The sequence below is a fragment of the Hydra vulgaris genome, chromosome 02, assembly GCF_038396675.1.
Source record: "Hydra vulgaris chromosome 02, alternate assembly HydraT2T_AEP".
Lineage (NCBI taxonomy): Eukaryota > Metazoa > Cnidaria > Hydrozoa > Anthoathecata > Hydridae > Hydra > Hydra vulgaris.
Genome location: NC_088921.1, coordinates 42,077,837 through 42,101,980, shown reverse-complemented (window position 1 = coordinate 42,101,980; position 24,144 = coordinate 42,077,837). Strand labels below are relative to the sequence as shown.

Below are 24,144 nucleotides of genomic sequence, written 5' to 3'. Positions count from 1 at the left end.
AGTTTAATGGATTATTATTAGTAACAAAAAATATATATATTCTATAGTTTTTTCTTATATGCTATTTCAATATATATATATAAGAAAATAAAATTTTTTAAGTTTTTCTGTGCATAACTAAAAAACAAGCAGTTCTTAACAGATGAAATGAAAATTATTTTGCTTTTTGTTAGGAAAAAAACAGGTTAAGAAAACATTCATAAGTGATAGTCAAACCGCGTACATACTTGCCATCTTGAACACCACCGTTTGCTGTACACACCTGTACGCTCTTGGGTAACCCCTATCCCCATACATGCTTACACATTTTATGAGTGGCCCCTAGGTAGTTCCAGCACTGCAGGTAATTTTCTTTGGTTTACTTTTAAAGATTACTAGGAACTATTGTAAGTAGGTTATAATTTTAAAAATGGGAGGTTTTTAATTGAGAATAATTCTCTACCGTGTCAAAAACGTACACGTTTAAAGGAAAAAATGCAGGATGTCTGTCGGTTTAGAGAAAAGTAAGGAAATTCAGATTCCCGTTAAAAAATCAGAAAAATTGGGTAAAATTTCTAGAAAATCTTCTGTACCAAACTGAAGCTACCTTTTAGTTATATATAAAGTTAGATTAAAATATTCAGTTCGCTTTGTTACGCGGTAAACTCCAAAGGTGTTACTCGGTAACTTATATTTAATATATAACATATATATTTATAAATGATAACTACGAACTTGATATCGGTTGAGAATATAATATTAATACAACATTTACATATAATAACAATAATAATACAATATGATTGTTCCTCAAACACCACTATATAACTTCCATCTATTTCTATCTCAATCTCTATTTCCTTCCTAACAACTACTGACTCTCTACTCTATAACTATCTATCTACATCCCTTTTATATATTTATTGGACGCTAGACGCGTCCCAGTTCGTAAACAAGTTTGTTTTGTAAACATTATTTTTTGGCGTTAATGCCAACGTTATATGCTTCATTTAACTCAAGCGTTCTGCTTGGTTGGTTTTTCTTCACAACCTTCGTAACAGTTTTACGACCTCACTACTCTTTGAAAGTGCATTAAGCCCTCGATACTAGAGAGCTGCATGGGAACAGGACTTTGTTCCATCCCCACCCGTCCCCGCAGATATCAAAGCCATCCCCACCCATCCCCGCAAGCATCTCTTTCCATCCCCACCCATCCCCGCAAGCATTTTCTTCCATCCCCACCCATCCCTGCAAACATTTATCGGCCCTTCCCATGAAATAGCATAAAAAATTTATTAAAATATAGTTAAGAGTTTAATTAATAGAGTTTAATAGCTTATAAAAAAATTTCTCAAAATATAGTCAAAAGAAGTTATTTTATTTAAAAATACACAGAAAAGAAATAAAATGAAACAGATTTTCAAGATTTTCTGTCACTAAACAACTTATAAACATAGTAAAACTATACACTTTTGAAATTTCTTGGGCTAGTACCACCTTGATAATATATATAATAATTAATAACAATATCCAATCAATTTATTTAATAATATATCAACATGGCTGAAGACTCAATATGGCTGAAGATCAATCAATCACTATGACAAAAAAGCACTTAACAATTTAAATTACTTTTACTGTTATGTTATAATGAGATTAGACAAACAAATTTTTTGTGAAAATAAATAAAAATTTGATCCTTCATTTTAACTAATATTTTGAAAAATCCATTCCATATCCGCGGGGTTCCCACAATTTCACAATCCATCCCCATGGGAATCCCGCAGAAACTGAACCCATCCCCGTGAGACCCAACCCCATGCAGCTCTCTACTCCATACCCTCTTATTTATTTTATTTTCTTCCTCGTTTATTATTATTTTCAAAAAATGATAAAAAAAAAAAAAAGAGAGAGAGGGGTTACGATTTTTTAACTCTTAGTGTAATCAGGCCTTAAAAGTAAAAAAAATTGTCAAGACACTGATAAAAAAAAAAAAAACAACCTTTTAGTGTACTGTTTAAAAAATCAAAACCATAAAACAAGGAATTGAGAGTTCATTTTAAAAACCACCCTCCCGCTCTTGTTTGTTAGATCTTGAGGAAAAATCCTAATTACCCTTTTAATAAGCACTAATAAGTATCGAACGTGTACCCTACAACCTAGCTTAATCCAAGGTTGTTATGACTTTTATAGTCAATGCCTTCATCAAAGAATATCCTCTTTTTGACAGACAAGGGTTTTTTATATCAAAGGCAAAACAACTTAACTGTCTATTAGTATTTTATTTATGACTGCATCAGTTTAAAGTGTATGCCTTAATATGCTTTTAATAAAATGTGGCTATGAAAATAGCCGTTTTTTTAACTCACGAAGATGATACATATTCTTTTAAGTGACCAAGCCAATAATTTTTTGATTTCTCAACTGTACACCATTATTGTATAAAAGGCTAAAAAAAATTCCATAATGTAATATATAGTTTAAAAAACTAATAATTCTATTTAAAAATTAAAAATACATAAATTACTTTTTTTGTGTTTAGGATCTTTTTTTTGTATTTGCAGTCACTGCAATACCATACAGTAGATTTAGGTGGTGATTTCAAAGATAAACATTTAAGATGAAACCAGTTATCGCATGAATCACAACCAACCATTGTATCATCACTTTGAAAACTTTTAGATTTACAAATACAAAAAAGTATATCTTTATTTATAGGATTATTTGATGTAGAGGGGAGTAATTTTCTTTCTGATTCTATTTCTCTTGTTACTAACTCTCTCAAAATAAAAGTATTCCAAAAAATATCACACTTAATTAATACATTCTCAATGAAAGAGGTGTCAGGCTCAATGCGCAATACAACAAATTCACTGGGTGTCCACACCATGAAGTCACAGTAACTGACTCCAGTAACTCTCATTTCAAGTTGAACCTGGAAAAAATATTGGTGTTCTTGTTTTAAAAAGTAGTTTCCATTCATGTTTACACCAACACAAAAAGCATCTTTAACTATGACCTCTTTTAATGACTTGTCTTTTAAACTAAAAGAACATTTAATTTCTAAAACTCTAGGTCCACAACAAGTACAACAAACAGCACCATCAGGAGATGCTGCATACCATGGTTTTTCAAAGTCAATACAAAGTCCTATTCTTTCAACTCTCAAATTTTGATGAATAAAAATATCTGACAGTGGTTTTGAATTACTTATTGCATTTGAGTCAGAATGAATCTGTTTATATAAAGTCAATGCATTTATTTCATTTATTCTTCCCCAATTTATTGCAGGATTTTTAATCTGTATAATTTTTTCTGCACAAATCTTTAAAATTAATGAAACAGGTGGCATTTCAATTCTAGCATGAAAAACTTGATGCAAAGTGGAGCCAGTTATTCGACCAACTCTTACTCTAAACCAAGAATCACATAGCACTTGATTCCGTGTTGCTTCTTCAACATAAACTATAACGTCAGAAGTCAAACTTATTTGTTTTTTTTTCTCATCAAAATAAGATATCAGTTGCTCATTATCAAATGATTTATAATTTTCATTAAAAAATTGTCTTAAAGATGTTGGTAATTTTGGTATGAAAACAGATTCCATTTGAATAAATTCTTTATCAAAATCTTTAAACAAATGAAGAGCATCCGTTTTGGGCTGCACTGATTGTATTTCTGATAAAAAACCATTTTTTTCTTGAGGTGTTGGAGAAATAGGCATTTTTCTCATTCTCTTTTTAGAAAGCTTTTCTTTTGCAGCATCAGTGTATAAGTTGATTTGAGAAACTGGGGAGCCAACAATATTTTTTGTAAAATTTTGATTCCATTGACAAGGCAAGTCAGTTGGTGTGCTCGATGTCATTCCAATACGAACAGCGGCTTCAATTTTATATAGCATTGCAGCAACATGTGAGCATGTTTCGCCAAGACTAAAAAAAATAGATAAAAACTATAAAACCATAATTGAATTTTTGAATTTTATTTTTACTAATTTTATATAAAAGAGACATACCCAGCCATACAGTCACAGTGAGCAGTTAAAACATTACCAAGAGAGTCAAGAGCAACCCAAGGTTTATGGTTAGGAGATGTGGTCCTATATGAAGGTCGAACCTCACATTTCAAAATAGTAATATCCTGAGATACTTTCAAATGAACAATAGTTTGAACCCAGCCATCTTGAAAGAATTTCCAAGCCTCTAATGCCTTATAGTTTTCCATTGCTTCTGGAGAATAGATACCTAAAAAACAATAACATTGAAAAAAATGTATATGCATTTTGTATATACATTACTTTTTTCCAATAATATATAATATAAAGCATTTTTAAAATATATATCCATGTAAATACATCCATAATGTATTTTACAAAGCAAAGAAAACAAACAGTTTTTGAAATGTTAGCAATTAATGTTACTAACATTACTGAAATACTGAAATAATAAAAATTTTAAAATATAAATTAGATAAGAATCCCTTACGTGGAGTTTTAATCAGGTAGTGATAAAGTTTGTGATAGCTCAAAGAAGGCCACTGACTTGGATCTTCACTCCAAGAATCTGCTGTAAACTTGTATGGACATTTACTTAATCCTAAAATAACCAAAATTATATTTAAACAGCAATTAATGCATTATTTTAATTAAACAGAGAGATGTAAAAATAAAGTAAAATCACCTAAAATATTTATTTTTCGCTGATATCTTTCTGCTGCTTCTTTTGATAAAGTTTCAAAGTAATTGTAGGACATAGTGCTTTTTAAAAAGTACTTCGCGTATAAAAGAATAGTTTGTTTTCCCCCAATTCAATATGGTTAGTTTTGGTGTCGCAATATAGTCACGTGATTCCGACTGGATAGATTATTAGATAAATTATCATAAAATAAACAAAAATTAATAGATCTGTTCCCAGTGGAACCGCATGCTTTTTGCCGCAATGCATTCTGGATCTTCCTAAGGGGTAATTTAAAACAGTGCTTTTATAGCAAATGGTGAGATAAAAACAACTTTTGTTACTTCTTATGAAAAGTTTAAATACCAAACTCAAATGTTAGCTTTTATTAAAAAAAGATTAATGGAGATTATTGTGCTGTTTTTGGATGCCGTAACTATCGGAGAAACGATGAAGAAAAGTAAGCTTAGCATATTATAAGGAAAACAAATTATGTAGCATAATGAATAATAACACATGTTAAAATAAAAAACTTATAAATAAATATTAATTAAAGTTGTATAAAAATGTTTTGATTTTAAAACATTGTAGCAATGTATAGGTTTCATGAATAAATACAGAATAAATTTTATAAAGTTTTAATTTTTAAATGACTATGTTCATTATTTGTAATCTTCGTCAATCATGATGAAATCATGATTTCACATTTGATGGTTTGATGAAATCACACTTATCAGTTTTCTAACTATAATACTACAATTATAGTTTTCTAACTATAATACTACTATGTTGTTTTAAATGATTAGGATTTCGTATCACTAACATAATTAAGCAGAGAGTCCTAAAAGCGTTTTTCAAAGCTTTACAAATGCAAGGATACAACAAAACAAATGATAGAGTTAAACGTAAACCGCCGACTATAAGAGAGCCACCAAAAAAAAAGTTAAAAAAACTCAATACATCATCCCATTTTGTCAGCACTATTCATTTTGATACAGTCGAACAAGAAGTATGCACAGGGGCTACAGAGATTAATGATTTTTATAATCATTGTGTTACTTATGCAGAAAGCAGTGTTCGTTGCAGGATGTTTCGAAAAGATATTTGTTTACTTTTACCTAAAAAGCAAGATGATTGTCTTAATTTATTTAACCAACTAGACTCGGCAAATAAAGCAATAAAAAATCTTAATGAAGAAATCATTGGTTTAAAGAAAAAATTAAAAAGTCGCAAAGATATTCTAAAATAAGTAAAAATTATACATTACTGAAAAGTATGACGGGTATACAAACAGGTTTAATGCATGATTGGTTATACAAGCGCCTTGAACATAAAGTTCCATTTCTCACAAACTACCGTGATTCTTCTTCAAACAACACACTAAACAACGAATCAACCATCATGAAAATGTTTGGTCCATTGAAGCAAATAAATGGTAAAGATCTTATGCTTTTGACTTTAATGAAGATTCGAATGGGGTGTAGCCATGAAGACTTATCTTATCGTTTTGGTCTTTCAAAAGCTACTGTTTCTCGCACCCTAAGAACCTGGATTCCTTTTTTAGCACTTGAATTTAAGATTTTTATTCAGCCAGTTACTTGGGAGCAAAATAAAACTTGTTACCCAGAATGTTTTAAGTCTTTTGGAGATAATGTGGTCTCAATACTAGACTGTATAGAGGTCAATGCGAACGACTAAGTATTGCCAAAGCACAAGCTCAAACATATTCGAGTTACAAAAATCGAAACACTTGGAAAAAAAGCTATAGGTATAGCACCTTCCGGAATGATTAATTATATATCTCAAGCATACGGAGGTTCATCTTCAGATCGATATATTGTCAAAACATCAGGTTACCTCGACACATTAAATGAAGGAGATGTTGTAATGGTGGATAAAGGATTCAATATCGGTGATCTTTTAATTGCAAGGAAAGTTAAATAAGTAATACCACAATTTCTTAAAAGCAAAGGGAAGTTTACCATTAAGTTAACTTCTAAAACTGCCCTGATAGCCCGAGCAAGAATTCACGTAGAGCGTGAATCACGCTCGCGTAAAAGACTTTCGATTGCTGCAAACACCTTTACCGCTGAGTATGATTGATTTGCTAGACCATATCTTTATTATAATTGCAGCTATTACTAATTTAGCACCTCCTTTAGTTGATTACAAAAATCATAACAATATTTAAATTAAAAGACATTTTAAAACATTAAAATATTTTATGTCTAACTAATTAAAATGAATGTAATTTAAAAAAATATTTTTAGCTTACATTTTGACCTTTTGTAATTTTAAATGTTATGAAATAAAAAAATCAATTTCATCGTCAATTTTATTATTGTCACAAACTTTAAGCAAAAATTCATTCAAAACAGACTCTACAGTATTGGAAATCACTTTGTTTATCATATAAGGCAAGATAATAGTTTTGTAAAAAAATTCAATTTTTTTAACACAACTTTGCCAAAAATCAATTAAAAAATGAACACGATAACTATATAAGTCTATCGAAGTTCCAACAACAAAATCACAATATGAAAAAGCGGTTGAAGCCATTTGACACTGCACTTGACTATAATAAGAATGTTGAGGATCAAGTACAATTGTATTTTTTCAAATATTAAACACGTGCCTTTGATAGCGGCATATTCTGGAATTGTTAACCCTCTATGAGTCCAAGGACATTTAACCTCGACACATCCAGTACAACAATCACAATGAACAAGGGAATCAAGTGATGCACTAACTTTTGGTAAATCTTTATTTACAAATAAACCACACCTAGTCACTTTCATAAATCTATGATTTTTTTAATTTTTTTTTAAGTATGCTTCGAGTACATCTTTTTCATGACGTAATCCCCGGGAAGTTGCTTTCGTTTTAAAACCTTTTGACTTACATAATACGCCAATGATAATGGATGTTATTTTTTCTGGACATAATATTTCTAGATCATTATTTACTTTACAAACAACACTATAAACTTTTGATGCAGTGACTCTGCCTTTGCGGTGTTTATGCCAATCATTATTACAGGACTGCTTTCTTGTTAAGTATTCTAGTTCAGAAATTTCGTCAAAATTTGTAGCTAACTGCATCAATAATGTAACCTTACAATAATGTAATCAATAATTGTAACCTTACAATGTAAATAAGTTACAACTTCATAAGGTGTTTTAGGGAGAGATGGATGCAAGGAGGTTTTAACTTCGATTTCTTGAGCAACATTGGAAATATCAGGTATAGGAACAACATTTTTTGTTTGCATAAGCATGACATATCCACAATTATAATTAGTTATCTGTGCCAAAGAATCTACATCTTCCTTTGTCATGGAAACTTCTCGTTGATTTATGGCTCATGGATCAAAATTTAAATGATTTGAAAGTTGTTTTCTTGTAAACACTAAGGTATCTTTTAATAGAGGTTTTATTGTTTCAATTTCACTTAGGATTGATGGTCCATAGAGTTTTTGAACTTTTTTTGATGGTTTGAGCTATTCGAGAGGTTTCAATGTACATGTTTTATTGTCACCAATCTTTACACTATGTTCAACATACCATAAAGGTGCACCAACATGTTTACAGCAACCAGAGGTTCTAAAATTAAAGTAGTATATTTTTTTAAAGTAAAAATTGCAGAAAACAAATGGAAAAACAAATTTAATAATTAAATTATTAAAACTTTCTATCAATATAAAAAGTTTCAAAATTTCAAAATATTTGCAGAAATAAGTCTTTCTTTAAACTAGGCTCTATAACAAAGATTTTCAAATAATATTTGTTTATCAGTAAAATAAAGTTAGTTATTCAGACTGACATAAAACCAAAAAATTGTCAAAAAATTTAATTTAGCAAAAACATATTACTTTGAAACAAATTTTAATAAACATACCCAGCTGCACAATCACAATCTGCAGATTTTATTGTAACTGACTTTTTTTTAATCAATACCCAAACATTATAAACAGGATTATTGCTTTTTTGTTCAGGTAAACAATAAGCTGCAATGTAGCAATACTTAGAGTCAGAGTTGATATTGTGATACCGAATATTGGAAAGATGTTCTGATTTAAATAAACTTTTGCCACCTCGAAAAGCTTTTCTAGCATTTCTTTTGTTTAAATATAACTGAACTTCTGCATATGTTACATCTGGGAATAGCGACGGACCAATAACCCAACCATAAGTTAAGGATTTTGAGTCTACAGTTAATTTTGATGAAGTTTTTCTTTTATTCAACTTGTCATTTTTAAATTCATTTTCTTCATCCTGAGCACTCTGCACTTGAGCTTGCACGTTCAGGCAATTAGCATAGTAAGCATTCTTTGCTAAAGTTGCTTTATTTCCGGTTTGATTAATTAATCTTTTTAATAAAAAGTTCTGTAGGTCAGATATATTCGATTTTAAAAAGTCATCTTCAGTCATAGTGTCTGTAATTTGTTCGGAAAAACATTTCTTTGTTTTTAAAATTAAACCTAAATTTTCATTACTAGCACACACATTTTCATCAAATTTATTTTCTTCTAAATCATTTGAGCAATAAAGTAGAGACATTATTTAAAAATAATTTACAGCCAAAAGCTTTTAATAAATGGGTAAACAATCACTATAACCCCTTAAGTGATACCAGAATGCAATGCAATAAGTTTACGGCAACCGGACTGGGAACAGATCTATTGTATTTTGTTTACGCTTTAAAAGCGTAAACAAAAATTTGGCGTCGGAGTGTTTGCAGCGTCACTGCTTTTTGAGCATATATTTTCTTTCTTTTAAAAACTATTCTATTGCTTTATTCTTATCGTTGAAGATATTCTTTATAATATTTCTATTTCAATCGAACTGGTTACTATTCAACATACTAAATTACGTCCGCAATAGACCGTTGCATCAATTCCTAACTCAAACAATTGCTTGTTGATCGTTTTTTTACTACCTTGGCAACTGAAAGAACTACAATTTAAAACAAAAGTTATAATATATCCACACAAAAAAAGTAAAAAATTTTCAAAATACTATTTAAATTATCAACTTATTTTAAAATTTTAACCGTAAACATCGCTTATTTTCAAAATTCTAACCTTGAACATTTAACCTCACATCAGCAAGTTTTACCAACGCATTGAATTAAAATCTTAACACTTCAACAGTTCCACCAACAATTTAAATGAAGCATTATTTATTTTTTCTACTTTAAACTCAATAGACTTGGTTTATAATTGGCCGGGTCCTGATAGAAGCAAGATTGCCTAAAAGATTAAAAAATTTTTTTACGGGTCTTGATGGGGTTTGTCGTTACAATTCCGTCATTGCATTCCACTTAGAAGATGTAAGCCACCATCATTAAGATGGCTATGATACGCTTTTTTGGTTCAACAGTTAAAGTACTACTTAAAAAACATAAAACCTTAAACACAAAAAACAAAAAGAATCGTTGTTAGGAGGGGAGCCCAAAAATAATTTTGCACCATCACATTTTTATCCTTTCCAGGGCCCTGGGAGTATATAAAATATATACGCATTACTCGATAAAAAAACGAAATTTAATGTTTTTTTGTAATAAATTAATTTTTTATTTTCATACTCAAGATAATTTACTCTATTATTATTGAATAATTATATAAGGCTGCTTTACGATATTTTATATACATATATATATATATATTTTTTTTTTCGTATTTTAATCGTAGAAATACTATCATATTTATTATATTATATTTGCAAAATTGAGGATACAAACAATAAATAGTTACTTTTAATTTGTATTTTTGCGTGTTTTACTTGTGTATTTTGTTTTATAGTGAGGCCCAAGACCTTCAGACATAACAGGGGCCTGGAGGGGGGGGAGAGAAAACCCCCTAACTTCCCTGGCCAGGCCGACCCTGCTCAAAGGCAACTATTGTGTAATCAATAAAGTCAATTATTAGCTTTATTAAATAACAAAACACCGCCCATAAGTAGCGTAAAAATAATCCCATTATGCTTTACGCTACTGAAAGAAAATCTATTTTTAAAATCAAAACTAAACGCTATAATAACTTTGTTGATAAAACAAATGTTAAAATTATTATCTTTTATTGAGATTTTAACGTAGGTTAAACTTTAACAAATAAAGTCATATAACGTAGTTTATTTTTTTTACTATTTAAAATCTATTTCTGAACAATTATAAAAGCATTTTTTTAAAATTTACTTTTTTCTGAAATGATCTGATAAAGTTTATCTTCATAAAAAAATGTTTGCTCCGGATAAGATGTAGTGTCTACTTTGTCGTCAATAAAAAAAAACAAATTTTTTTTTTATTGACGACAAAGTAGACACCACATTTATAAAAAACCAATCAGAGATGGTATTTCAACCCAAACAGAGATGGTATTGTTAATTGTAACGCGTTGCTTTCTGCCTACTAAAAAAGAATTGATCCATTGCAGGAGTTTGTCGTTTATTCCGAAAGATCTTAATTTTTACATAAAGTCTATTGTGAGGTAAAGAATCAAATGCTTTGGGAAAATCAAGATTAAATCACAAAACTGGTGAGATGCTATGGAAGATAAAATGATATAAAATATATATCAAATATAAAAATAATATCATCTTCTATTTTTTATTAACATAAATACAAAAGGTATGTACCAAGGGTTTGTTATACGTAATATTCAAGCAGTCTTGAATATTACGTATAAAATATCCTTAAAAAATTCCCCACAAAAGACTTCTCCACAAACTTCAAAACTACGGAATCAAAGATTATCTAAACGCGTGGATACGTGGTACGGCTCTCAGAAATAAGGCAGAGAGTTGTAATCGGAAAACACACCTAAAATTGGAAGAACGTTATTAGCGGCATACTACAGGGTTTGATTTTAGGATCATTTCTGTTTGTTCTGTGCACCAACGATCTTCCATAAAAATTTGAATACCAGAGTAAGCTCTACGCTGATGATAGCAAGATCATTGGCATGATAAAATCAAACCGGGATGCTAACCTTCTTCAAGTAGATATAAACAAGGCTGTTGAGTGGTCACAGCGATGGTAGACGAGTTTCAATATCGAGAACTGTAAAGTGATGCACATAGGTCAAGAAAAAAAATATCAACATAAAAAATGTTTCATGCCAGAACAAGATAGCCTGTCGTTTGCACTTGAAGTTACTCATTTAAAAAGAGATCTGGGAGTTCTAACGTCAGAAGACCTCAAACTCAACGCTTAAGTTACGGTAGCTGCTGCAAATGCTGACCAATCCTTAGGGAGGCTTTTTGTAGTTTTTTTTTCTACCACTGTGGAAAGAATTGTACACCACGCATGTTCAACCATACCAACAGAGAGACATAGACGCGCTGGAAAAAGTCCAAAACCATGCTACCAAAACATTTTCCTCTATTAAACATAAAACCTCTGAGCAGAGAAGAGCTATGTTAAGCCTCACAACACTCAAAGAAAGATGAAAAAGACGTGATTTAACCCAGATTTTTAAATGCGTGCACAAAATTGAAGAAATAAACTTTGCAGAACCGTCTGGATTAATATTTAAATCAGCAAATGAAAAGCATTAAGACAATATCTTAAACAATATCAATGTCTTCTATTATATTCTTACGGTATGCTACTTTTTTAATTTTGTTTTCGGTACCCCAAGAAGACCTAACCTAACGTCCACTCTTGTGTCATAGATATGCACGATAACCGAAGACTGTCAGTACTGAGGTGCCTAATGCGGCTTATCTTTGTTAATAATTTTAAACAAAAAGTAGCAAACATTGTTTTTTCGTTTTTAAAACTTAAAAAGATTCTTTTGGATAGTTGTAAATATCTAAAATTATTGACCACTGAAATAAACTCAACTAAACTTCAAAATATTTTAAAATTGTATATTTTAAAAGTTATCAAAAGCTGTTGATCTTGAAAGCATCTTAGTAACAAGTCTAGAACTATTATTTAAACTCTAAAATCTTCTCAAAGTTGGTTACTTTTTTATAAACTTAACACTAAATAAAATTATCAGCTATACTCTAAAAAGCAAATTTTAATTTGTATCAATTTAAAAATGAGAGACGATTGTAAGACACAAAGTCTAAATGAGTTCCTGAATGCTATCTTATGGTTCAAAGTTCTAAAGAAAGAACACATTTGTCAGTAAAGAAACAGTTGAAATGGGAACTTACTCTGCTGTTATTTATTTCAATGATGGCAGTAAAGTTATTATGGATGTTTTAAAGAAGTTTTGTTTGACTGGGTAATAACGTCTATTTAGTTTGACTGTTCTCGTGCGACGTAAATAAAGTGAGAATTAACTCACGGTTAAGAGGGTATAGATAAAAAAATCTTCAATATTGATTTTCAATAACAATTTTTACTACATATACAGTAAATATATAATAAAACTAGCAAAAAAAAAAAGAAAAGAAAGGGTTGCCATGGGGGCCAATTTTTAAGTAGCGGAAACTTTAAAATCGCCAATTTTGTGGCAATATTGCAAAATGTAGAAGATCACATTGAATAAAATTTTGCATATAGCTAGCTTGATATAAGAGGTATGCAATAAACCTCAAAAAACTTCACAACTAACTTATTCCTTAAGACCGTGCTTTATTTCTTTAAATGGTTTAAATGCGATACTGACTTTACCCCCCCCCCCTCCCCCCATGGTGACAAAAAAATGGCTAAATTCTGTTTTTAACACTTACATTCATATGACGGGAAAAACGGGAATACACGGGAAAAAACGGCAGTGTCACATTTAAAAAGTTTTGAGAAAGTATATATTAATCATTCATAAAAGTTTTCATATAAAGCATAGAAGCAAATTAGAAAAATTATTTCTTGATTAACTTATCCGAAGTTTACATTTTTAATAAAATATTTGTAACTTTTATTAAAAAAAAAATTTTCGTAACTTTATACAAAGACTTTTATAAATTAATATATACTTTCTCAAAACTTTTTAAATGTGTCGTTTTTTCCCGTGTACTCTTCATATAATTTTGAGGTTTATTGCACAACTTGTTACATCGTCAAAAAACTGTCCAAATATGAAAAGTTTTGGTCAAACCATTTCTGAAAGTCAAGTAAACTTTAAAATAGCGCTAAAAAGGTAAATAAAAGTACATTAAAAACGGTTGCTATGTACGTTGCTAGGCAATGTAAAATAACAATTAACTAAATAAATGAATTTTTGACCAATTTCAGTATCTATTTGGAAGAAATAAATAACGCCAACAGTTTCTACGATAAATTTGAGTTAAGTAGCAAAAATAATAAGTTTACCAATAAGCTTGTTTTAGATGTGATTGTTCTCAGTTTACTCCAACGACAGATTTGAATTAATGAAAACATTATCCTTTGTTTTATGTAATTCAGCTCTACAATTCTGTTGAATTGTTTAGCAAGTGTAAGGTAACGCGGAGTTACATTGACAGGTGGGTAACATTGACACGTGTTGTATTAAATGTTTTTACCAGTCACCAGCTGACTATTGTTTAAGTTATTTTAACCAACGCGACAGTAATCTGTTGAATGAACAAGTATAGCTGTTTTTATCCACATAAATATAAACATAACGACACATTACGACGAACACAAGTTTAGTTTTATTTAATGTTAAAGACTTTAGTTATAAGGTAAGTTAAACCATACTTATATATAATTTTAAATGTATTTTTATGATGTTATTTTAAATGCTAAGCATTTAAAAAGATTTTTTGGTATTTTTTGTTTAAACGCGCATTTCGGTTTTGGTGTAACATTGACATGATTGTCAAAATTACCTCATAGATCTGTCAAAGTTTACTTTTAATGTGTGGTCATTTTCATTACGCTTTAAGTGTAAATAAATACATGATTGATTTTTTTTTAGAGTTCATAATCACATGATATCATGCCTCGCAACTACATAAAAAGCCAAGTTCAACATATGGATTGTATGTTCAGGAAGCCATGAACAAAGCCATTAATGATATGAGTAAAAACAATGTCAGCATAAGTAAAGCGGCATTCATGTGCAATATAAATAGAACAACATTAATTAATCATCTCAAAAAAGTGCAATGTAAACAAGTTGGACGCTCAACGTTTTTGACAAGAGAAGAAGAAACGTTGATTTTTCATACAATTTAGAAACTTTGAGACTGGGATAGACTGTAGCAATGTTGCAAATATTGTGTAATATTACATAAACAGTAATGGTAGAGCCAAGACCTTTAAGAATGGCAAGCCTGGAATTGATTGGATGCGTGGTTTTGAGGAGAGATGGAAAAACGAACTTTCCCATCGGATTAGACAATCTCTTAATGTAGTTGATGACTGTTTTGAAAAAATAACAGTTGTTATTGAAAAAATTCATCTACAGAATAAGCCACAAAATATATTAAATGCAGATGAAAGAGGATATTAAACCGACATAGGCAAGCAGAAAATTCTCTGCAAACGCGGATTAAAGAATCCACCTAAAACGGTCGGTACTTAAACTAAAACAATGTTTTATTTGAAGTACCGACCGACCGGTCAATTATTTCAACTAAAACATTGTTTTAGTTGAAGCAATTGATCGGTTGCAGAACAGTAGATATGCTGTTCTGCAAGCGGTCAATTTTTATCACCATACATTGTTAATAAAGGTCTTTACAGCACCATGTGCAATGGCGGTCCGGACAATGCACTTTACAACTGTTCTCCTTCAGGTTAGATGGAATTTCCCCAATTCATTGAATGGTTTGGAAAAATATTTATCACCAAAACAAACCAATTAGAAAGATCGAAGCTTCTAATGTTTGACGGACACAACTCTCACATATTTAAAACTGTTGTAGACTTTTTTATTTTACTTTTATTTTAATTTTTTAATTTTGTCGTATAAAGTTACAATTTGTAAAATAACATAAATAATAAAACAAATGGCTGGAGAAAGAAAATGACATCAGTTTGTCTCATCACCGAGCCCCATTGTGGCTTCATTACAAGTCGATTTTATACAATAAAATATATAAAACCGTGATAAAAGCTTGTGACAAAATATATATAAAATGTATAAAACTACGTTTCATAATTGATATAACGGTTAATATATAAATTCGCTTTGTAAAATAAATTTAGAACAAATAAAAGTGAAAGCAAATAAAATAAATAAATTGTGCAATTTAAATTTTTTTACTAAAAAAGAAAAAGAAAATTAAAGTCCGCAGATATTAAAAAACGCTTTAATTCAGATTTTAACTGTTCAAGTGTATTTCTTTTGATAGTAACAATCTGGAGAAAAAATTCCCACATATAAGGTCCGCGGTGTTGGACTGAGTAAGAATTTAACTTTAATGTAAACTTTGGCATAACAAAGATGTTGTATGAGAACCTAGTAGGGTAGGGTAACCTTTTTATGACTTATTTTGCTAAAATAGGGTTGAAATATTGGTGGAGATCCATATTTTATTTTGTACATGAACTATAAAACAAGATGTATGTTAATTTTGTATATATTCAACGCTCCAAGTTTGCATAAGAGAAGCTCACAAGACACTTTTTTACTTACTCCAAAGATAATTCTACAGGCACGTTTTTGTTTGCTGTAGAGTTTTTTAAGCTTAGTACAACTTGTGTTTGCCCAGACCATGTTACCACAGCTTAGGACTATGTTTTAATAGAAGGTATAAACTTTTAAAAGACATGATATTTAGGAAAGGTTTTGTTTTATACATTAATGAAATATTTCATGAGAGCTTTCTCTCTAAAGTGTTTATACGGAGTTTCCATTACAAATTTTCATCTAAAATCACACCTAGAAAGTTTATGAAAGTTTCTCTTTTTATATTAGTATTATTTATTTTTTGATCAGGTAGTTTAAGAGGAATATTTTCATTTTTATTTCTATGAAATAGAATGAACTTGGTCTTTTTGACTTTCAAAGAGAGTTTGTTACACCTGAACCACTCGTTTATTTTACGTAATTCTTTTTAACTATGTTAAAAATTATGTTAATGTCTCTATGTAAATAAAACAAATTGGAGTCATTCGCAAACAATATTAAACTTTATAAGTTTGATGTTGAAATCATTTATATAGAGTAAAAATAATAATAGTCCCAAGATCGAGCCTTGGGGAACCCCGCAAGTTATGGTGCTTTTTTTGTTTTTGTTGTTTCATACTGAATGTATTGCTTTCTACTTGATAAATAATCCTTAAATCAAAGTGAGTTATTTTTTACTCCATACACTTCAAGTTTTTTTTAGCACAATATTGTGATTTACGGTTTCAAAAGCGTTCCACAGTGGGTCATAAGTGACATTTTCTAGCCAAAACCTCTAAAACCAAAATTTTTTTATTTTTTTTAATTAAAAACAGTTTATTATATTGAAAAACATAATTTGTGGAAAAAATAACATTTCTTTTTAAAAAACTTCAAATTTTATTACATAATTACGCAAATTATTAAAAAACTCATTTATTTTCCATTTATAAAAAATTCCGTTTTTACCCAACAAAACTAACAACAAGGATATTATTTAAATTTATGTTTTACACAGAGTATTCTATCGTTGGCTCTTGCAATAGTTCAAGTACACCAGATGGTAGACTTTTTTTTTTGTTATGTATCTTCTTTCTTAATGTGCAAATTAAAGGATCAGATGCACATAAAAGGCGATGAAAAAGGTCTATATTGTTTTTTTTCCGATCGCATTTTCTTGTAAAATTTTCACGAAAAATCTTAAAAACCTTATTGGTAGCCTCTTGAGCCTCTTCAGAAAACATACCTAATGGAAGAGTAAATAGTTCGATGACTTCATAGCCATGAATCAAAATCTTATGAAGTGTTTGGGTCATAGGATACCAAGGGTACAGGAATACATAGAGCGAAGCAGTTTCCCAACAGAATGTTTTAAATTTGGATGAGTTAATTTCATAACCACTTGATATTGTGGCCAGAATGATATGAAGTCTTTTCATAAGATCTACATCGATGTTCATTATACTAGCTGAGACATCGTATTGCTGAAAAAATTGCCTAGCTGCGTTGCCATCGTTTGATGTACCTGCCCCACCTATTCTCGGTTAGTCTATGACAAGACCTATCCTTGTTCGAAATTCAGCACAAACTTCAAGCTTTCTCAGTTTAACAATATTATTTTCGTCTTGATTTCTAGCCTGCCACTTCATCATCGGCATCTTATAAGAGATATGGAGCATACGTTCTAAAAACCTTATCCAAGCATGCAAAGTTGAAACACCATGTTTTAAATTGCCTTCTAAAGTTTTTTTTTGAACAACTAAAGATAAATTGTTCATTTCGATTGGAGATGCACCACACACTGAATAGCATTGGTATGAGTTGGTTGCTGTGGAAATAATAGTTTGAATTTTTCCATCTATCATTGTTAAATTTACAATATGTTGTATTTCAACTTCCTTTGTTGTACCGTCCTCCAATAAAACAGATACAACAGATAATGTTATCTCTTTAATAGAAGCCATAATTGACGCATATTCTGCAAGAATTACTTCATTTGATTCTTTTCTATATTTAAATCTCAAAGGTCTGCAGTAATTAGTTGACGATGGTTTTGGATTTCTCCAAACAACCTGTTTTTTGTCATCTTTAAAACAATATAGTTCTAGAGGAACAAAGCAAGTTATGAAAAGTGAATCATCTGTATGAAGTTCACTAGAAATATCTGACAGTTGTTTATAAACAGATTGTCCTGTTGCACCATAAAAACCAGCTTTGTATATTATAAATAGTTTAGTACAATCTTTAAGCACAGGTGAATTTAACACAACACTATAAGGTGAACATATTCTTGATGCAGTATGAAAAAGAAGAGCTTGTAATGGAACCTCTGCAGAGTAGTCACTGACCTGAATGTTTTCAGGGTAACATTTATTTTTAGCCTCTTTTACAATATGATAGGATGGGTATAGAGAGCTGAATGGAAGAGCATTGTTTCTTAAATGCTGATAAGTTTCTTTGGATAAATTAGCATCTCAGACTAGCGCTAATGATTGTTCTGAAGTAAGTGATTCTGTCGATAATTCTTTGTTGTATATTTTTTTAACCACTTTTGCTTCTATAAACGTTTTATCCCTTTTCAAACTTTTACTTGCTGCATATAAAAGTTCGTTTAAATTATATTTACTTAAAAGCTCTTTAATTATGCGATCTTTAGTTCTCACAGACGCATCTTCAAACAAAATCGAAGAGCGTCCACCTTAAAGTATAATATTATTTTATCAATTATTAAATCGTCGTAATAATAATACAAATAAATTATACACATTATAATAAATTTACACATAGTTAAAGTAAACATACCACAGGTTTTTGTTTCGATTTTTTTTTTTACAGTCAAATATAGTTTGGTTTAACCAAACTTTATTCCTTTTTTCAAATACTGCACTTGTTCTATTCGATTTTTTCCACTTGTTTTTAGCTTGGTAAATGAATTTCGAAATAATTGACAAGTTATCATTAGATTCTTCAAAATTTCTTTGGGAAACAAAACTCAAAATCTTTGCATGTAAATCATCATTTTGTAGTAAATTATTTTCCATTATATAATGCATAAGACATCTCCTATCCATTTTTAAGAGATTAATAAAAGTTCAATAAAATACTTTTAATTTGAAAGAAAGTAATTTAAAATGTTTTTAATGAAGTAATTTTTTTACGAGCAGTAACTATGAAACTCAGTTCCTTTCCTTTATTTCTCATTGGTTGTTATCGTGTTTTTATTGATTACAAATAATTTTATTGTTTTCGGAAATTATAAAATAAATAATAAATATTATGTCCCAAACTTGTACTACGTAGAAGTATATAATTCATATTTTATCACAGTCTCTGAGTTTTTATTACTTTAAAACAGTAGCATAAAAAATTAGGAATAATAGTTTCAATGCGATCTAAATGTTCATTGAGCAAATACAAGAAAGTTACTCGAAAGCAATTAAAAAATACAAAAATATTTAATTTTAAACTTATGTCTTTAATAAAAATAATTATAAAGTCAAACTGCAGTTTTTAAATTTCAAATCTTCTTAAATTTTTTGTGATCGATCAAAAACGCATTAACAAGAAACGTGGACGTAGTTAATTGAAAAATTATTTTTTAATAAAATATAATTTCTGGCTTATTAATATATTGAGCAAAATTTGCCTTTTTCAAAAATTCAAAATTTAAAAACTTTTTTGTATGGTTTTGCCGGCTTCTGACCCATTGTGCGTTAATAAATAATAAAAAGCTTTTCTTATTATTTCCTTCTTACATTAACTCAAGTTCTAAAATGTGCTCTTTAATTTTTAAAGTAAGTTAAAAAAAAGAAGAATCTATCCATTTTATTAGTCAATGTAACTTACGATCGTATAACTTACATGGTAACAACCAACAGGTAATAAAACGGGGTAATTGTTTTTTTCTTTTTGTTAAAAATTGAAATCCAGGTCTATCGGAAAGTCTCACTTCGTGCTCCAATATAAATTAACTTTGGCTTATTTTATACTTATAAATATTTTTACTTTAAAAATAGTATAAATATTATATCTTTGTCTAAGTTTAAAAATGCTTTTTAGTAGCGCGTAATGAAGTGGTACTAAAGCAATAAATAAAAAGATAAATAATCAATTAATTAAACTTGAAGTTTTGTATACCAAAAGCTAAAGTAGGGGAAGTGGGGGCATATCCGCATATGGAGGCACAGCCGTTTTTTAACATTTCCCTACGAACAATGTCATCTAATATGGCAAAAAACATACCACACGTTGGTAAAATAGTTTCCTTCATTTCGCTCTTGTCAAAAAGAGTGCCTGTTGCGTTTCTGAGAAGTTGTGGATAATGTTTACTTTGATAAAAATATTATATGAGGCACCTCACAGGAAAGGGACCAAGTCTTAGAAATAGAGTTATTAGCACTACTGTATAATAGAAAGAAAAATGATCAAAAAGAAAAAAAAATTTAACTTAATATCTTTACTTTTGACCAAGTTATAGCTGTTTGTGCGGCACAACGACCGGAATAGCGTTTTTGAGAAAATTAAAGTTAAAAGTTCGCATAATTTAAAAATGTTATAAATTCAGTTTGATGAAGAAGTTAGTGGTTATTTTCTGTTTTTAAATGCGTAATACAGTTTAGATTACGGGTACAAATTTTCACATCAAATAAATTTCAGTAACTCTTTAAAAATAAAAATATATAAACAGAACTGAAAAATCAAAAAGGTACCAAATCTTAATTAAATACAAAATATTGTATCTGCTTTTCTTTTGGGGCAAACTGGAACTGTTTTTAGCATTTTATTTATATGTCCAACTTGTTTGTAGTAAGAACATGTGGACGGCTTTCTTTTAACCGGAGGCAAACCCATCTAAAAATCTAGATTGCCAACCGTTTCTTGAACTGTTTTGCGAACATTTGCTGCTCTGGTCTAGAAATAAAAAATAATTTAAGATAATTAGCAATGTTTTCATTGTTCAAATATTAAGTCAAATTTATCCGTATTTTAATTCTCGTAATGATGGTAGATTAAAAAAATAAAAAACCTGGACAAGCGTTATCCTGTCAACTTGTGGCTTTGGACAAATTAAATCTTTCCCGCGTTCTGGGACAAAAATTCGGATGCTATCGTAGAGATACCATTGTCTTTCTGGTGAGAGAAGTTTAGGTTGTAATATTTGTGGCGTGGTAATTTTTGAGATACGATGGTGTTGCCATATTTAGAATTCTACCTCCGCACTGTCCGAATCAATCTTACAAGTATTGTATCCATTGCTTGATATTAGGAATTGTTTTAAAATTACGTGAAAGCTGTTCTTGCCAATCATATGTTGGAACAAAAATTGAACCATTCTCGTCACCGACGATGACTAGTTTATTCGATTTTGAAATTGGAGTACTAGCTTCTATGCATGCAGCAAACTCTTTTTTTTTTTTGGATTTCAGAATCCCAAATCCTGCATCTGGAGAGAATTTCGTGTGACCGACAGGCAAAAACATAATAGTTATTTTTTAGTTTAACCCAACAGCTACTCTCCAAGAGAAATACTGCATAACAATGTTGTTTTTATTTTGCCATACGCAGATTGTCAGCATGGCAATACAGGGTATCTTTGATAGAACATTTATGTTCAGCAAGGTAGTGATGAATCATACTCAAAATACAGTTTGCACCCTTTCCGGTTAACATGTTTTTAGGTATCACATAATTGTGCTGAACACAGGCCGATTCATTTGCAATACCAAAAATCCCAACTTTAAACGGAGTTAAAAAATAGATAGGTACAGGTTGATCTGGTAAGTTTGGTAGAAAGATTTTCTGTGCATAGTCAAAAGAAATGTGTGAAATTTCATTTTTTTTTTTGCCAGTTTGAAACAATCATGATAAACGGAACGCTCTTTCTCAACTAACTTTAGATGTTTTAACATCTCAGTTATACGCTCTTGTTTGACTTCTACTTCTAGATTAACCATTTTAGACATTTTTATAGTGTTATTCTGACACACCCTGCATAAGTCCGAGCGCGGACGTTGGATAACAATAAAAGGCAAGGTTATTCTCCAAATCTTCGAGAAAGCTATAATTTGCAGCGAATGCATTCCAGACAATGCACATGCGGATTTATTTTTTCATGTATGCTTTTGTTTGTCTCCCATGACGGAAGAAGCATCATCCGATGATCTGTTATTCGTTGAGTTTTTCCGGGTAGAACTAGTGCATTGTCTTTAGCATAATTCATTATAAATTGAACAACTGCTGTGGCATCTACTTTTGTACAAGTATTTTTGGGTTGTATTCCAGTATTTCCATTTCTACGAGGAGCAATTTCAAACTTAATGACTCGCCTGCGTAGTAGAAGGAGACATTTACGACCAATCACATGCAAAAACAGAAATGTTTTCAAACATATCTTATATCCGTAAAACCGATAATCCATCAGTGTTCTTGATCGAAGTTCATTTTGATTTTCATAACGATTACAACACATTAGCCTTTCACTCGTGTGAAGCAGAGCACTTAACAGGGCAACAATATTGTCATTCAGTTTGTTTTCATGTTCAAACATCCCATCAATCTCAAAACACTGTAGTCTTTATTCGCATATTTCTAAATGCGAGAAGCGCGCCATGCAGTTTCTACTGTCAAGTTAAAGCCAAAGGTGCATTCTCACTGATTGGTTCATCGTGCAAAGTCGAGGTTAAAGGTTGATTCTCATCTATCGCCGCTTCATCGTCGCTAAATGCTTGGTTATCAGATGAATCAGACATTAAAAAATCATAATCAAAATCATTTTCACGATTTCTATATTCAAAGAAATCGTGCAGGGCATCGTCGACTTCTGATGGATCTAAACCATCAGTTCCACAACTATTCAAAAGCTTTGCTATATCAGCATTTTTAGAAGTACTGGATTCACGATTCATAATAACTAAAAACCATCAATATTAAACGAGTCATTAAAATTAAACTTAAAGTTTAATTTTATCTGAACTTTTTTCTACACCTAACGTGAGTCGGCTCTTATCGTTAGTTTGAAATACTAGCAGAAATTTTGCAACAAATAGTTGTTTATTTGTTATAATTAGTTTGGTGTGTATAAACATCATTGCACTTCTATTTAAATACAAAAAAACCGCAATACTTAGTTACAATTATGAATTAAGCAATACATAGTTACATTTATGAATTAAGCAATACATAGTTACATTTATGAATTAAGCGGGCTTATTACGTCAGCATTTGATATCAATTTGTTTCTAAAGTAGCACCTGTTAAAAGGTAAAGCATATTCAACAAAGTAAAGCATATTTAAAATTATTTCTTTATTTAATCTAATAATTGTTTTATCAATCAATAATTGTTGGTACTATGATTAAAAACATAACAAAAAATTTAATAAATTAATTTGTTAATAAATAACATACAAATAAGTTATATTTTCAATAACTTCTTAGGATTTTCAATGCTTATTGATCAAAAATAAAAAGTAATATATACTGGTACTCTAAAACGTTAATAATACAGCATAAAAAAATAATTAACAAGGCGTTCTTTACTTCTAGAGGAGAGAACATTATCAAAACAGTTTTGATGAAGAGTTGGTACCTTTTCCACATTTTAAAAAAGTCCTTTTTTGTAACTACCAAAAATTTTTTTTGACAAAAAAACACCTAATATGTATTGTTATATGATAAAACTATAAAAAAAAAACAATAATCTCGTTTTTGAATTTTTTGACCTGACTAACTATTATGTCAAACATCTCTGTAACTAGAATCTAAGACTTGGTACCTTTTCCTGTTAGGCGCTTCATATTTACATCCTATTTTTCCGAATGTTTCTTTTGAGGATTAAGCAATACTTGATTTTAGTGTTAAAAATATGTTATCAGCGTTATTTCATCGAGTGAAAACCATTTTTGATATCAACATAACCTAATAAGCAAGCTATGAAACTGTATTCTTTCTAAAAAACTGTCCTTTGGGGCAGAACCGCTTAGACGCACAGCCGCCTACT

At 30.1% G+C, this 24,144-nt stretch overlaps 2 protein-coding genes and 1 long non-coding RNA gene across 3 annotated transcripts; all 3 read right to left on the bottom strand.

Moving 5' to 3' along the window:
* Positions 1–2,243: 2,243 nt before the first annotated feature.
* Positions 2,244–4,831, bottom strand: LOC136076954 (uncharacterized). The gene is made up of 5 exons (XM_065790972.1): positions 4,659–4,831; positions 4,464–4,574; positions 3,995–4,223; positions 2,507–3,911; positions 2,244–2,428 (listed from the first exon to the last, which is right to left on the bottom strand). The coding sequence occupies exons 1-5, from the start codon at positions 4,729–4,731 to the stop codon at positions 2,414–2,416; spliced, it is 1,833 nt and encodes a 610-aa protein (XP_065647044.1). The 5' UTR covers positions 4,732–4,831; the 3' UTR covers positions 2,244–2,413.
* A 3,320-nt stretch (positions 4,832–8,151) lies between these two features.
* Positions 8,152–9,211, bottom strand: LOC136076069 (uncharacterized). The gene is made up of 2 exons (XM_065789534.1): positions 8,550–9,211; positions 8,152–8,254 (listed from the first exon to the last, which is right to left on the bottom strand). Exons 1-2 carry the CDS (start codon positions 9,209–9,211, stop codon positions 8,152–8,154), a joined length of 765 nt encoding a protein of 254 aa, XP_065645606.1.
* An 11,499-nt stretch (positions 9,212–20,710) lies between these two features.
* On the bottom strand, positions 20,711–23,223 carry LOC136076953 (uncharacterized). The gene is made up of 2 exons (XR_010636715.1): positions 21,173–23,223; positions 20,711–21,057 (listed from the first exon to the last, which is right to left on the bottom strand). It is a non-coding gene; the product is annotated as an uncharacterized LOC136076953 (long non-coding RNA).
* Between the last annotated feature and the right edge of the window lie 921 nt (positions 23,224–24,144).